We start from the raw sequence: 18,375 nt of genomic DNA, 5'->3' as shown, positions 1-18,375 counted from the left end.
TCAGGGTCATAGTAGGTGACCTCGTTCTGGTATTCGTTGATAGAGAGAGCGGAGAAAGGAGAGAGAGAGGGGGAGAAAGGAGAGAGAGAGGGGAGAGGGAGAGAGAGGGGGGGAGAGAGACGGGGGAGAGAGGGGCAGAAAGAGGGGAGGGAGAGGGAGAGAGAGGGGGGGGGAGAGAGGGGCAGAAAGAGGGAGAGGGAGAGAGGGGGGGAGAGAGAGGGGAGAGAGAGGGGGGGAGAGAGGGGCAGAAAGAGGGGGGGAGAGGGAGAGAGAGAGGGGGAGAGAGGGGGAGAGGGGGAGGGAGAGGGAGAGAGAGAGGAGAAAGGAGAGGGGAGGGAGAAAGGAGAGAGGTGGAGAGAGGGAGAGAGAGAGAGAGAGAAGAGAGAGAGAGCGGGGGAGAGAGAAAATGAAACTGAAAAATGTTTTAATGCCATTGACATTACAGTCCTGTTGGCATGGGACACATCAGAATAATCGTTTAACAACATAAAACAAACCAAACAGCATGAATATATCAAAGTCGCAGCAACAACCCTGCAAAAGAAAATCACAAGGTCTGTTGAAAGACAATAAAAAAAAAACACTTATGTCGAAAACGGCTTTACCCACGCTCGACAAACTCACGGCGTGCTCAACCGAAAGTGGGGGAGAGAGAGGGGGAGAGAGAGGGGGGGGAGAGAGGGAGAGGGAGGGGGGAGATTGGAGAAGAGAGGGAGAGAGAGGGGAAAGAGAGAGAGAAAGAAAGAGAGAGAGAGACTGTGCAGACTGAAAACAATCTTCAGAAAAAGAAAGAGAATGACAGAGAGAGAGAGAGAGAGAGGAGAGAGAGAGAGAGAGAAGACTGAAAACAATCTTCAGAAGAGAAAGAGAATGAGAGAGACAGACAGACAGACAGAGACAGAGAGACAGAGAGTTGATGTCCACGACTCACACACTGGTCAATGTTCAAGATGTTTTTAATTCATAATCACCCATCGGACGACATGGTACCGGTGGATCCCAAAGAAAAAGACACAGGAGAGAGAGAGAGAGAGAGAGAGAGAGAGAGAGAGAGAGAGAGAGTGAGAGAGAGAGAGCAAGAAAGCGACCGAGGAAAAGAGGAAAGAGACAGAGAAAGACAGACAGAGAGAGACAGAGAAAGAAAGAGACAAAGACAGGGACAGGGAAGAAGACAGAAGAGACAAGAGAGAGAGAGAGACAGACAGAGGGAGAGAGAGAGAGAGACAGAGGTAGAGAGAGAGAGAGAGAAGATAGAAGGAGAGAACAGACATATATTACATCATGATGATGATGAAGGTCATAAAAGAAAAAAAAATCAAAAAAATAATAAAACCCCAACTTTCTTTTATTTTTTTTCTCTCTCTCTCTCTCTCTCTTTCTCTTCCTTTTCTCTTTCACTCTCTTTCCGTATAACCCTTTCACCCACTCGCCCCTCCTTCCCCACCCCTCCCCTCAAACGACCACAAGCAAGAATGAAGCAAAAAATAAAACAAAAAAAAACCCCAAACGGAACAGTTACTCTTTATCCTCTCCCTCCTCTCCATGCCCCCCCCCCCCCTCGCCCCCGAACCCCCAACACCCCCACCCACCCACCACCCCACGCACTGTAACTGTCCTTTTTTTCCCCCCACCTTCTCCCTCTTCCTCCTCCCCCCCCCCACCCCCCACCTCCCAGCATCCCCCCAACCCTAACCCTCCACATCCACACCCACCAGCCCATCCTCTCCGCTCTAGTCTCTGATGGACGCCAATAAGGAAAAAAAAGAAGAAAAAAAAGAAAGAAAGACCTTCGCCGACTCTGCTGACTACCGACGTCACCACACACCACCACCACCACACAAAAAAAAAAAAAAAAAAAAGTCGCGTTTGACGTCATCGCTAATGCTGACGTCGGCGAGCCATGACGTCACTAGGGCTGCTGCTGCTGGAGGATGACGTCACGGACCCAGGGCAGGAAGGGGGTGAGGCGGGTGAAGACGCTAGGGTAGCCGCTGACGGTGCAGTTGGCCGTGCCCCAGGACACCACCCCCGCAAGGAACCACTGCCCGCCCAGGCGGCACGACAGGGGCCCGCCAGAATCCCCCTGACAGACACGTGGGTAGACAGATAGATAGATAGATAGATAGATGGATGGATGGATGGATGGATAGATAGATACATAGATACATAGATGGATGGATGGATGGATAGATAGATAGATGGACGAATGGATGGATGGATGAATAGATAGATACATAGATAGATGAATAGATGGATGGATGGATGGATGGATAGATGGATGGATGGATGGATAGATAGATAGATAGATGGATAGATAGATAGATAGATGGATGGATGGATAGATAGATACATAGATACATAGATAGATGGATGGATGGATGGATAGATGGACGAATGGATGGATGGATGGATAGATGGATACATAGATATATAGATAGATGGATTGATGGATGGATAGATGGATAGATAGATATATAGATGGATGGATGGATAGATAGATGGATTGATAGAGAGGTAGACAGATAGATGGATAGATAGATGGATGGATAGACACAAAAAAAGGGAAAAAAATCCCCCGCTCCCTCACCCACCCACCCTTCCAACAACAACAACAACAAAAAGGTAAACATGAACATCACATAATTCAATACATCAACAGCATATGTGAATGGTACAAAGACATGTACAAATAATACATAGATAGATAGATGGATAGATAGATAGATGGATGGATAGATAGATAGATAGTTATAATCAGCAGCAGCAGCACCAGTAGTAGTAGCAGTAATCATAATCATACTCATAATCCATACAACAACAGCAGCAAGCATTATCATCATCATCTTCAGTAGTATCAGCAGCAGCAGCAGCAGCAGTAGTAGTAGTAGTAGTGGTGGTGGTGGTGGTGGTTGTGGTGGTGGTGGTCATAATCTTAATCAAAATCATGATCATTATCCATACAACAACAGCAGCAAGCATTATCATCATCATCTTCAGTAGTATCAGCAGCAGCAGCAGCAGCAGCAGTAGTAGTAGTAGTGGTGGTAGTGGTGGTGGTGGTGGTGGTCATAATCTTAATCAAAATCATGATCATTATCCATACAACAACAGCAGCAAGCATTATCATCATCATCTTCAGTAGTATCAGCAGCAGCAGCAGCAGCAGCAGTAGTAGTAGTAGTAGGAGTGGTAGTGGTGGTGGTGGTAGTAGTCATAATCTTAATCAAAATCATGATCATAATTCATATAACAACAGCAAGCATCATCATCATCTTCTTCAGTAGTAGTAGCAGCAGCAGTAGTAGTAGTAGTAGTAGTAGTAGTACTAATAGCAGTAATCATAATCATAATCCATTCAACAACAGCAAGCATCATCATCATCATCATCATGATGACCGAACAAGTGTGTTTAATCAGTAGTTGTATTCAAGGTGAGAGATTCATCGTTATACTAATTTATAAATGATACCGATCTTTAACAATAGTTATCAATTAGTGTATTTTATAGTTTATTATTCATTCATTCATTCATTCCTTTATTTATTCATTATTCATTCATTCATATTCATTTATTGATTGATATGAATACTTATATACCGCCTATCCTCGGTCGGAGACTAAACTCTACGCGCTTTACAACAAACACGGGGTCATTTGCACAACAGGCTGCCTACCTGGGTAGAGCCGACTGACGGCTGCCACTGGGCGCTCATCATTCGTTTCCTGTGTCAGTCAATACGATTTCAGGCACGCACACATATACGCTCAGACAGACATGTAACATCTTACGTGTATGACCGTTTTGTTCATTTACCCCGCCATGTAGGCGCCATTGGGCGCTCATCATTCGTTTCCTGTGCCATTTCAATCCGGTTTCAGGCACACACACACACACACACACATTCACACTCAGACAGACGTGTAACAGTTTACGTGTATGACCGTTCAGTTCTACTTTATCTATTCACAGACCCCTCGGATGTCCAGTGGGTGTCTGAATGACCCAACCTTTAGCTTCCGTCGTCAGAATTGTGGTATTCTTTGTCAACATTCACGTCTTCAGTATAAGAGCCTTCCGCTTGCAATATTTTGAAGATGGTAATTGGGGTGAAACGCTGTTAACGTCGTCTCTTTCGCCGTTCGTATGGAGAGAGTTGATATCTTTTCTCTCTGTGTGGTGTTTGTGTTGGGGGAGGGTGTGGTGGGAGGGGTAGGGGGGTGGGGGTGGTGCGCAGCAGGGAGGGAGCACACTGACCTCACACGGGCCGTAGGTGCCGTTGCCGAAGCAGATCATGTCGTGCTCCAGACGGGTGCCCCACTGGGCTCCACATGCCTCGCTGCTCACCAGAGAACCTCGCACCTGCCGCATCACCTGATCCTGGCTGCTGGTGTCTGTGGAGTGGGGAAATGCGCGTACACACACACACACACACACACACACACACACACACACACACACACACATATACAGAGATACACATGCACACAAACACGGCACGCGACAAGGCAAGCACACACACACACACAGACAAGCGCACAGACACACAACACAGACACACACAGAGACACACAAACACAGACACAGACACACAGACACACACACACACACGCGCGCGCGCGCGCGCGCGCACGCGGCCCGCAACCATAGACGCAAACACACACACACACAGAGGCGTACGCACACACACAGACACACACAGACATAGACGCACACACAGACATAGACACAGACACAGACACAGACACACACACACACACACACACACACACACACACACACACACACACACACACACACACACACACACACACACACACACACAGATGAGGAACAATGTTGGGGGTAAAAAATAAGGTATAAAAAAAGAAGAAAAAAAGAAAGCAATGTGATATAGGTAAAAGCAGACAGTCACGCGGAGAAATCAGTAAAAACATATATATATATATATATACACACACAGGCAGAGAGAGACAGACAGACAGACAGAGACAGAGAGACAGAGAAACAGAGGAGGGAGAGATAGTTAAAGGGAAAGAGATAGATAGAAAGATAAAGAGAGGTGGAGAGAGGCACACACACACACACACACACACACACACACACACACACACACACACACACACACACACACACACACACACACACACACACACACACACATAGAAAGAGAAGAAATCAATAATCAAAAGAATGACTGACTGACTGGCTGGCTGACTGACTGAATAAATAGATAAATAAATGAATGAATGAATATCATTTATCATTTCATTCTATTTCATCGTGTTTTACTAGGGAAAAATAACAGGCATACACTTTTCTTTTCTTCATCCAGCCATCGAAAAGATGGGAACAAATGAAAGACAGAGAGAGAGAGGGAGGAAGAGACAGACAGACAGAAACAGAAAGACAAGGACAGAGAGCGAGAGTCAAACGACAGACAGACAGACAGACAACAGACTGGTGCTCACCAGGGAAAACTCAAAAGGAGGCACAACTCTTGCTGCCAGCGACTCACAACTTGGACCAGTGACTCTACCCGAGTACTCTACCTTTGTTCTCTCATGAACGAGTGACAAAAGCACACACACACACACACACACACACACACACACACACACACACACACACACACACACACACGCACACACACACACACACACAACCACCCCCACCCCCTTACCCAAACACACACACTTATCCCTAACTCACCCATAATCATTCCCACAACCACCCCTCTACAACCACCCCCACAACCACCCCTACAACAACCCCTACAACTACCCTCACAACCACCTCTACAAACACCCCACAACCACCCTACAACAACCCCCATAACCACCCCGACAACCACCCTTACAACCACCCCTACAACAACCCCACAACCACCCCTACAACAACCCTCACAACCACCACACAACCACCCCTACAAGAACCCCACAACCACTCCCACAACCCCTACAACAAACCCACAACCACCCCCACAACAACCCCTACAACAACCCCCACAACAACCCCTACAACCACCCCCACAACCACCCCCACAACCACCACACAACCACCCCTACAACCACCCCTAAAACCAACCCCACAACCACCCCTACAACCACCCCTACAACCACCCCTACAGCCACCCCACAACCACCCCTACAACCATCCCCACAACCACCCACAACCACCCCACAACCACCCCTAAAACCATCCAATAACCACCCCTACAACCACCCCCAACCACCCCCACAACCACCCACAACCACCCTACAACAACCCCCACAACCACCCATACAACAACCCCCACAAACACCCCACAACCACCCTTACAACCACCCCACAACCACCCTACAACCACCCCACAACAACCGCCACAACCACCCCACAACAACCCCTACAACAACCCCTACAACCACTCCCACATTCACCCCTACAACCACCCTAACCACCCTACAACCACCCCTATAACAACCGCTACAACCACCCCACAACCACTCCTACAACAACCCCTACAACCACCCCCACAATCACCCCTACAACAACCCCCACAACCACCCGTGCAACAACCCTGCAACCACCTCCACAACCACCCCTACAAACCCCACAACCACCCTACAACAACCCCTACAACCACCCCCACAACCACCCCACAACCACCCTACAACTACTCCAACAACCACCCCACAACCACCCTACAACAACCCCTACAACCACCCCCACAACCACCCCACAACCACCCCTACAACCACCCCCACAACCACCCCTACAAGAACCCCTACAACCACTCCCACAACCACCCCTACAACAACCCCTACAGCCAAACCACAACCACCCTGACAACCACCCCACAACCACGCCTACAATCACCCCATAACGACCCCACAACCACCCTATAACCACTCCCACATCTACCCATACAAACACACCTCAATCACCCCCACAACCACCCCTACAACCACCCCACAACCACCCTATAACCACTCCCACATCTACCCATACAAACACACCTCAATCACCCCCACAACCACCCCTACAACAACCCCACAACCACCCTATAACCACTCCCACATCTACCCATCCAAACACACTTCAATCACCCCCGCAACCACCCCTACAACAACCCCACAACCACCCTATAACCACTCCCACATCTACCCATCCAAACACCCCTAAACCACCCCAAAACCACCCCGAAACCACCCCCAAGCCAATCCCTAAACCACCCCAAACCACCCCCACAACCCCCCACCGCCCCCCCTCACCCCCCCCCCCCCCCCCCCACCCCCAAAACACACACACACACACACACACACACACACACACACACACACACATACCTCGGGTAGATCCCCACCCGGCCACCCAGCACTCTCCGTCGCTCTCCAGGTTGGTTAGCCTGGACTGTGAGGGCGACGCCAGATTGCTCTCCTCTGCCTCCTCCTCCTCCTCCTCCAAGTTCTCCTCCTCCTCCTCCAAGTCCTCCGGCCCCGGGCTCTGGTTCTGGCCTTGACGCTGGTGGCTCCGGGGTGAGTTCGGGTTACTGGGCTCCCCGGGCTGCCCCCAGGGTAGGCAGACGGGCTCCACGTTGGCGTCCTGGGTCAGCCTGACCAGGGCCAGGTCATGCTTGTAGCGTGCGTACAGCGTGGTGGTGTTACTTGCTGCTGCGTCGCTGTCGGTCCTTCGGGTTCTGAAGCCTGGGTACTGCAGAAAGGAAGTGGCGGGGTGAGGCGGGGGAGGGGGGGGGAAGGAAGGAGGGTAAGGATAATCATCATCATCATCTTCTTCTTCTTCTTCGTTCGTGGGCTGCAACTCCGAAGGAGGGTAAGGATAATCATCATCATCATCTTCTTCTTCTTCTTCTTCTTCGTTCGTGGGCTGCAATTCCCGCGTTCACTCGTATGTACACGAGTGGGCTTTTTACGTGTATGACCGTTTTTAGCCCCGCCATGTAGGCAGCCATACTCCGTTCTCGGAGGCGTGCATGCTGGGCGTGTTCTTGTTTCCATAACACACCGAACGCTGACATGGATTACAGGATCTTTAATGTGCGTATTTGATCTTCTGCCTGTGTATGCAAGAGAGAGAGAGAGAGAGAGAAGATTGGGGTGGGGGTGGGGGTGGGGTGAAATAACTGAATAGCTAAATGAAGAAGCTCCACAAAAGGAAAAATACAGTATTACACAAGAACATCATCAAATGATAGTATTAACTGTCATGACCCATAGTAAACGTTTTTTGTTTTTGTTTTTTTCTGCTTGCTCCGTGTTACCCTGTTTTCTTTGTCATGTCAGTTTCCAGAAATGTCTGCCTCTTGTGTCATAGAATGGAAAATAAACAGATACTATTATGGACAACTGTTTACACTCACTATCCAATAATCTTTCCAATGGACCTCCACTCCCCCCCCCCCCACCCACACACACATAGAGATACGGAAACGGATACGGATAATCTATTCATTAGGCCATAGCCCCTATGAAGGGGTACACAAATAGCATCTGTTGCGTCGCATTTGTTTGAACAGACATGAAGAAAATAACTTGAAACAACATAAATAACAACAAAACATAATTATCATGAAGTTGCAATTTCACACACACACACACACACACACACACACACACACACACACAAACACACACACACACACACACAGAGGACTGCCTCACCAGGAAGATGTGGGAGATGTGGATGTCTCTCTCGTTGTCATCGGTCTGCAGCAGGTGACGCTCGCCCACTCTAAGCCGCCACGCGCTTGGCATGGACACTCTGTCGTCATCGTCATCATCATCATCATCATCGTCATCATCATCGTCGTCGTCGTCATCGTTGTCGTCATCATCATCGTCGTCGTCGTCCTCGTTGTCATCGTCATCATTATCATCGTCCTCGTCATCATCATTACAATCGTCGTCGTTGTCGTCGTCGTCATTATCATCATTATCATTGTCATAATCGTCCTCATCGTCATCATTATCGACATCATCATCATCGTTGTCGTCGTCGTCGTCGTGGTCATAATCGTCATCGTCGTCATCATTATCATCATCGTCGACGTCGTTGTGGTCATCGTCATCATAATACCCGTTGCCGTCATCATCATTATCGTCATCACCACCACCGCCACCATCATTACCATCATCATCACCGCCGCCGCCACCACCATAATCGTCATCATCAGCAGCATCATAATCATCATAATCACCACCATTGTTGTCATCATAACCATCATCGTCGTCCTCGTTGTCGTCATGAACAAAAACAGCATCCACACCTACAACGTTGTTGCTAACATTATCTTCAACAATGATTATCATGGTCAGTTTCAACATCAACAATATCGACATCATTCCAATGTCGACGTCATCTACGTCATCGCTGTCATCATGCCCGTCGTTGTTATCATTGTTAATTAATCATCTCTAAAAAAATCGTCAATGGTGTCATCGTGTTACCTTTATGCCTACTGGCACTGAACGACTTACTTGTTTAACACATGATAGACGTAAAATGATGAACAGTTCAAGTTATCAAAATACCTGCCAGCTCTCTCTCTCTCTCTCTCTCTCTCTCTCTCTCTCTCTCTCTCTCTGTCTCTCTCTCTCTCTCTGTCTGTCCTCCTGTCTGTCTGTCTGTCTGTCTGTCTGTCTGTCTGTCTGTCTCTCAAACGCCGCACACAGACACACACAAACTCATTTAACAAATAAATTGGGAGAGATACACTGGCAAGCTCTTTTTTTCTGACCGCCTTCTTCTTGTAAAAATTCGGGTTTGTTTTTTTCTTCGCTGAATTGACTTCAGCCAACTCCATTTTTCAGAGCCATGCACTTCGACCCCCACCCGAATTTTCAACCATTCTTATTTATGATTTTATTTATCTATTTATTTATTTATTTATTCATTCATTCATTAACTTCGTCCCCCACCCAAATGTTCGACTATTTTTATATGATTATCTATCACTCTACCTATCATTATGCATGCGTGTGAATGACTGGTGCGAAAGCGCTTTGATTTGTCTCTGCACAAGATTCAGCGCTATATAAATACCATTATTATTATTATTATTATCTAACTAACTAACTAACTATCTGCTATCTTTCTATTTACTTATTGAGTTATTTATTAATTCGATCAAGTAGGTAGGTATTCAGGTAGGTAGGTAGGTAGATAGGTAGGTCGGTAGGTAGGTAGGTCGGTAGGTAGGCAGGTAGGTAGGAAGGTAGATAGGTAGGTATTCAAGTAGGTGGGTAGGTGGGTATGTAGGTAGGTAGGCAGAGTTTTAGTTTCAGTATAAAGTGGTTTGTTTAAACTAACTTTGTTTGTTTGTTAGTCAGTCAGTCGGTCAATCTGTCGGTCAATCTGTCGGTCAGTCGGTCAATCTGTCGGTCAGTCGGTCAGTCAGTCCGCCAGTCAGTCAACAGTCAACCGGTCAGCTGGTTAATCAGTCAGTCAGTTAATTTAAAACTATCGAGTGTCTGTAAGTCCGTTTCAACAAGCTTGTGTCAGTCAATCAGTCATTCATTGAATTAGTCAGTCAGTCAGTCAGTCAGTCAGCTATGTATTAATCTAAACGGACATGTTGTCTTGGAGCCAAAAAACTCCCAGCATCATCAAGACATCACTCACCGCTTGAAGCAATGGGCCGCCGTCACCACCCACCGCTGAGCTATCAGGGCCCCCGAGCAGACATGCGCACCGAACAGGGAGCGCAGCGCCACCAGCCAGGGCCAGGCACCAGGGGGCGACACGCTCCCTCCCACAATCCTCTTCCGGCGTCGTGCCCACTCCATGCGGCCGCAGGAGTCTGATGAAGAAGAAGAAAAAAAGAAAAAAGAAGAAGAAAAAAAAAAGCGTGTGATGACATCTTTTAGCCGAGGAATTCATCCCTATTCAGACAGCCAGGACTACATCGCCCCCTCCCCCGTCCCTTCCCCCCCCCCCCCCCCCCCCCCCCCCACACACACACACATCCCGCACCTCCCCTCCCCTGCCCCCCGCCCCCCTCCTCCCCCCCACAGACACCCTGCCACTGTAGTTTTTGCCGAACTGAAACACGTCCCGCCTAAGGAGCCAGAGATTCTGAGTGCATAATAAAAAAAATAATAATAAAAAAAGAGGGGACCTGAATGGTAGTTATGCGGTCTGCAGGAGCCAATTGCATTGCTGGGACGAAAGAGCCTAGTATGGTCGTAACCCGCTACTAGCTGTGTGTAGTATGGAACTGACCAATGGCGTAGTTCGGTCAACGTAGGCATTTAGTCACGTGCAACTGTCAACAAGTTAGAACCAAGCAATGCAACTGGCACCAGGGTCATGAGAACAGCCATACTTTCACACATTTTGTTGCTGTTTTGTTGTTGCTGCTGTTGTTCTTGTTGTTGTTGTTGTTGTTGCTGTCGTCGTCGTCGTCATAATCGTAGTGGTTGTTGTTGGTTGTTGTTGAGCTGTATGCTTTGTGTACTGTTGTTAAAAACTGACATTTCCATGTCCTCCCTGCAGTTTGGTATTCCTGTCACTGTCGTTCCTCTTTTTCCCGGCTTCTTCTTCTTCTTCTCCTTCTTCTTCTTCTTCTTCTTCTTCTTATCCTTCTTCTTCTTCTGCCTCCTCCCTCTCTTTTTCACTCTGACTCTGACTGTCTATCTGTCTATCTATCTATCTATTTATCTATCTCTCTGTCTATCTATCTATCTATCTGTGAGTGTCTCTCTCTTTCTTTCGCTCTCTTTCGCTCTCTGTCTCTATTTCTGTCTCTGTCTATCTCTCTGTCTCTCTGTCTGTCTGTCTGTCTGTCTCTCTCTCTCTCTCTCTCTCTCTCTCTCTCCATTGAACCTTGAATGCCAATGTTATTGGTAGTTTAAACTGTATGACGTGCAGTGAATTAACATTGTACTCAATCTGGAAAATGACCTCATACTTAATAAGAGAAAAAACATTAAAAGAATTTTAGTTCGTACATACTGTGTTTAAAATGAAGTCACTCCATTGTCTGTAAATGAACTGTTGGATTACCCACTCCCTCTTCTCAATGAAGTCACTACATAGTCTGTAAATGAACTGTTGGATTACCCACTCCCTCTTCTCAATGAAGTCACTACATAGTCTGTAAATGAACTGTTGGATTACCCACTCCCTCTTCTCAATGACGTCACTACATAGTCTGTAACTGAACTGTTGGATTACCCACTCCCTCTTCTCAATGACGTCACTACATAATCTGTACATGAACTGTTGGATTACCCACTCCCTCTTCTCAATGAAGTCACTACATAATCTGTAAATGAACTGTTGGCTTACCCACTCCCTCTTCTCAATGAAGTCACTACATAATCTTTAAATGAACTGTTGGATTACCCACTCCCTTTTCCCTCATGCATCTTCCCCTTCCCGGATGTGTATGTATGCCTATGGCCGAAACACATTAAACTATCTGAAATCTGAAATCTCTCTCTCCCTCCCTCCCTCCCTCCCCCCCCCTCCCCCCCTCCCCCTCTTTCACTGAACCTCACTCACACTCACACCACCGCCCCTGCCAATAACGTTATCATATTCGCCACCGTTTACCTTCGTGTCAACACGCAAGCAGAGGATCAAATGCGCACGTTAATTAAAGATCCTGTAATCCGTGTCAGCATTCGGGTGGATTATGGAAACAAGAACATACCCAGCATGCACGCCCCCCCGAAAACGGAGTATGGCTGCTTACATGGCGGGGTAAAAAAAAACAAAAAAAAAACCGGTCATGCATTTCAGGGTTCTATTTCAGGGCGTATCTGGTGATGGTGATGCTTGACTATGGGTTTCGCAGCGTGTTGCCCGATCCATTTCCCCACTTCCCTCTGCCAGTTCATCTTTCATAAAGAAGCAAATGAACGATTAATGAACTAATCAGTGACCCCACACAACAACCACTGACCATTTGCCTCGATGTCGCTCGTTGCAGACGACTCTGGCGAAGGGGTGGTGGTGGTGGTGGTGGTGGTGGGGATGGGGGTGGTGGTGGTGGTCATGACTGTGGTTTGCTCGTTCTGCACCCTGGCCCCTTGGTAATCTGCCAGCGACAGAGCTGAATTATATTCGCGTCAGCAGCAGCAGCAGCAGCAGCAGCATCACCGACACCAACAGTAGCTGCAGCAACAACGTCAGTAACGACAGCAGCAAAAACAACAGCAGTTTGCAGTATCATTAGCAGCAACAACAACAGCAGCAGCATCAAAAAGAACAACACTGGCAGCAGTAGCAACAACAACATCAAAAACATCAAAGACAGCAGCAGCAACAACAACAATAACAACAACAACAACAACGACAGCAGCAGCAACAAAACAACAACAATAACAACAACATCAAAGACCGCAGCAACGACAACAATAACAACAACAACAACAACAACATCAACAACAGCAGCAACGACAACAAAAAAAAAAATATATATATATATATATATATATATATATATATATATGATAGTCAGTCGTGTCCGACTATGACCATCAGAACAGCAGAGGTGGCATCTGCTGTTCCGACTATCTGGACTAGAATTTGATTATAGTGGAGAGTGTCTTGCCCAAGTTACATCCCCACTCTCTCAGCCAAGAGAGTTTTAGGATAGTCGGCGTTGGGATGGTTCCCAAATGCCAACTAGCCCACAAGGCTGCAGCACTAAGAGCCAGTGCAATTTTACCTCCTAGTTTGAGAGTTATATAACAACAACATCAACGACAGCAGCAGCACCGACAACAACAACAACAGCATCAAAGACAGCAGCAGCAACAACAACAACAACAACAACGACAGTAATTAGCAGCAACAACAACAACATCAAGGACAGCACCAGCAACAACAACATCAACATCAACGCCAGCAGCAGCAACAACAATAACAACAACATCAACGACAGCAGCAGCAACGACAACAACAACAACGACAGCAAAAACAATAACAACAACATCAACGACAGCAGTAGCAACAACAATAACAACACCAACAATGACAGCAGCAGCAACAACAACATCAACATCAACGCCAGCAGCAGCACCAGCAACAACAACAACATCAACGACAGCAGCAGCAAACAGCAAAAAGAAAATAAAAAATAAAAAGAAACAGCACCAGCAGCAACAGTATCAACACCACCAACAACAACAATGACGACGACAACGACAACGTCGACAAAGGCAGCGGAAATAATAGCAAAACCAGAAGTCACTCTGTCATAGCAACACTGCTCATTGTTACCCATCAGCAGCAGCAACAACAACAACAACAAGCAATACTGGTCCTATCATCAACACCATCATCACCATCGCCATGACCATCTGAACATCAGCAACATTTTCCATTAACGCTGTTGCTGGCTGCCGTTATCAGCATCCTCTTTGCAACATCGTCGTCAACATTATTGTCGTCATGATCATCAGCATCGTCAACACTCTCGATATCAAAGTCATCATTGTCATCAGCCAACCTTTAACCAGACAAACACGGCAACTCCTCCACGAAAACAAAGGAAATAAATAGATAAATAAATAAATAAATAGTGGGCATCATGCGTGTGTGTGTTTTCACTTCCCAATGTTTAAATTCTTGTAGGCCTGACTAGGCAATTCTCAAGGCCTGACTAAGCACGTTGGGTTACGCTGCTGGTCAGGCATCTGCTTGGCAGATGTGGTGTAGCCTATATGGATTTGTCCGAACGCAGTGACGCCTCCTTGAGCTACTGAAACTGAGACTGAAATTAAATTCTTGTAAACCTTTGTCGGAATACAAATTGCTGGGAAAAAAACAATAGATGTACGTAAATTGATTTGTAGATACCTGAATGATAGAGAATAACTGACAAACTACGTTAAAAAAATTATAATCAAATAAATGAAAAAATACAGAAATAACAAACGAAACTATTAAACAAAAAGTAGTACATCCACTTTTTTTTTTTTTTTTTTTTTTTTGGTTAGTTTTTTGTTTGTTTTGTTTGTTTTTTTGTTGTTGTTTTTGTTGTTGTTGCTGTTGTTTGTTTTTCTTTTCTTTTCTTTTCTTTTTCTTTTTTACGACATTTTATGGTGCTTTTCGTGTTTTTATTTCCTTTTCATATCTCATTCTGGTTTGTTTTTTGTTTTTTTTATCTCTCTATTCATTTGGTTTTACATTATTTTATTCAATTCTATTTAGAGTCGTTGGTGTTTTCTTTAATACCCGCAACACATGGTCAGCTCACAAGACTTGATAACCAGCATGTGGGGGTCTGGGCGTACTCGTAAACCTGACATCAACCCCTGTTAATGTTCTTTTCTAGCAGATATGCTGTAGCGTATATGGATCAGTCTGCACGTTTTGATGCCTCCTTGAAACTAAGGTCGATAATATTATAAGTATTCACATAGATAATTACTTGCATAAATGAAGAAATAAAGAAAGAAATATGTGCATAAATGAATGAATAAATAAATTAATGAATAAACAAGTAAGTAAAATGCGATAGCAAATTGATTATTCAATTAATTGATTATTCAGTCAATCAGTCACTCAATGTAAATGCAAATAAATATAAACAAGTTAGGAAACAAAATAAGTAACTATATTTGTTTGTATTTTTGTTGTTCTTTTTCAGGGGTTGGGTGGCGGGGGGCGGGGGGGGGATAAAAAACAAAACAAAAAAAAAACGACCATACTTAATATAAATACAAATATTCAGTTGTTTTTTTAAGTTATGGATTGGATAACGACATTATAGTGCTTTTTCTTCGTTTTTTGTTGTTTTTGTTTGTGCTTGTGTGTGTGTGTGTGTGACTTGACTTGACTTGACTTGACTTGACTTGACTTGACTTCATTTATTGTCATAAAATCCCGAAGGATTAATAGGCACAACAAAGAACAAAGGGAACAAAGAAATAAACGGTCATCTAATACGCATGCACTGAAATACATAGTTGGCGAGTGTTTTTTGACAGTCATCGCAGGTGAATAAATCACTTGGTTTTAGGATATTGTTCTGTATTTTTCTAGAGATCACATTTGATTGATGATCATACTGCTGTATAGTTGTGATTAGATGGTTTCGCAAATTATGAAATAAGATACACGTATCTAAGAAATGTAATTCATGTTTGTGTGTTCTGAGTGTGTGTGTGTGTGTGTGTGTGTGTGTGTGTGTGTGTGTGTGTGTGTGTGTGTTTGGTGAGAAAAACTGCCCATACTGACCGGCCAGGTCGATGCAGCACTTCCAGCCCACGTTGGCACACAGAGGCAGCTTCCACTTGTGCACAATGTAGTGACTGCACTCCTGGCCGCACGTGCCTCGGAAATGAGGGCACAGGTTCAGGGAGGCGATGTAGCGAACTGCACGTGCACCACAACACATTCTTACGTATGTAAGTAAGTACGTACACGAATGCGAGCACGCGCGCGCACACACACACACGCACACACATGCACACACACACACGCGCGCGCGCGCGCGCACACACAAAAAAACACACACGCGCGCGCGAGCGCGCCTACGCGCACTCACACACACACACACACACACACACACACTCAGAACACAGAAACACGTGCACATACGCAAGACACACACACGTACGCACACACGCATGCACACACACACACACGCGCGCGCGCGATTTAGGCCAAACAGTTCTTTGTAAAACATCATCACCACCACCACCATCACCATCAACACCATCATCATCATCACCATCGCCATCATCATCATCACCGCCACCACCACCACCACCACCACCATCACTATCAACACCATCATCATCATCACCATCGCCACCACCACCATCATCACCACCACCACCACCACCATCATCACTATCAACACCATCATCATCATCATCATCACCACCACCACCGTAACTATCAACGCCATCATCACCATCACCATCGCCATCATCATTATCACCACCACCACCACCACCACTATCAACACCATCATCACCATCACCATCATCATCATCACCACCACCACTATCAACGCCCTCATCATCATCACCATCGCCATCATCATCATCACCACCACCACCATTATCAACGCCATCATCACCATCGCCATCATCATCATCACCACCACCACCACCACCACCACCACCATTATCAACACCATCATCATCATCACCATCGCCATCATCATCCTCACCACCACCATCACTATCAATACCATCATCATCACCACCACCACCACCATTATCAACACCATCATCATCATCACCATCGCCATCATCATCATCACCACCACCACCACCACCACCATTATCAACACCATCATCATCATCACCATCGCCATCATCACCACCACCACCACCATCACTATCAACACCATCATCATCACCACCACCACCATCACTGTTATCACCACCATCATCATCATCACCATCGCCATTATCATCATCAACACCACCACCACCACCATCACTATCAACACCATCATCATCATCATTACCATCCCCATCATCATCATCACCACCACCATCACTATCAATACCATCATCATCATCATCATCGCCATCATCATCACCACCACCACCACCATTATCAACACCATCATCACCATCACCATCCCCATCATCATCCTCACCACCACCATCACTATCAACACCATCATCACCATCACCATCGCCATCATCATCATCACCACTACCACCATTATCAACGCCATCATCATCATCGCCATCATCATCATCACCACCACCACCACCACCACCACTATCAACACCATCATCACCATCACCATCCCCATCATCATCATCACCACCACCATCACTATCAACACCATCATCACCATCACCATCATCATCATCACCACCACCATCACTATCAACACCATCATCATCATCACCATCGCCATCATCATCATCAACACCACCACCATCACTATCAACGCCCTCATCATCATCACCATCGCCATCATCATCATCACCACCACCACCATTATCAACGCCATCATCACCATCGCCATCATCATCATCACCACCACCACCACCACCACTATCAACACCATCATCACCATCACCATCGCCATCATCATCATCACCACCACCACCACCATCACTATCAACACCATCATCATCATCACCACCACCACCATCACTATCAACGCCATCATCATCATCACCATCGCCATCATCATCCTCACCACCACCATCACTATCAATACCATCATCATCATCATCATCGCCATCATCATCACCACCACCATCATCATCATCGCCATCCCCATTATTATCATCATCATCATCACCACAACCACGACCACCATCACTATCAACACCATCATCATCACCATCGCCATTATCATCATCATCGTTGTCACGTCTCTACCTCCGAAACCACGCCTGCACTTCCTGTTCCAGCTACCGGTAGTGCAGCCAAGTCCCCAAACC

General features: G+C 46.2%; 1 protein-coding gene across 2 annotated transcripts in view; it reads right to left on the bottom strand.

Annotated features, from left to right (window-relative positions):
* Positions 1-1,741: 1,741 nt before the first annotated feature.
* LOC143285043 (elastase-1-like) overlaps positions 1,742-18,375 on the bottom strand; it is a 52,632-nt gene continuing 35,998 nt past the window's right edge. For both annotated transcript variants that reach the window (XM_076592229.1, XM_076592228.1), the window contains 7 exons: positions 16,190-16,327; positions 12,906-13,040; positions 10,619-10,796; positions 8,659-8,758; positions 7,327-7,690; positions 4,256-4,392; positions 1,742-2,083 (listed from right to left, as the gene is read on the bottom strand). In XM_076592229.1, coding sequence (XP_076448344.1) covers positions 1,910-2,083; positions 4,256-4,392; positions 7,327-7,690; positions 8,659-8,758; positions 10,619-10,796; positions 12,906-13,040; positions 16,190-16,327 — 1,226 coding nt within the window. In that variant the 3' untranslated portion in view covers positions 1,742-1,909. The remainder of the gene's footprint in view (positions 2,084-4,255; positions 4,393-7,326; positions 7,691-8,658; positions 8,759-10,618; positions 10,797-12,905; positions 13,041-16,189; positions 16,328-18,375) is intronic.

This window comes from Babylonia areolata, chromosome 8 (assembly GCF_041734735.1).
Source record: "Babylonia areolata isolate BAREFJ2019XMU chromosome 8, ASM4173473v1, whole genome shotgun sequence".
Lineage (NCBI taxonomy): Eukaryota > Metazoa > Mollusca > Gastropoda > Neogastropoda > Buccinidae > Babylonia > Babylonia areolata.
Note: the sequence above shows the minus strand (reverse complement) of the source record. Positions and strands in the feature narration are given on the sequence as shown.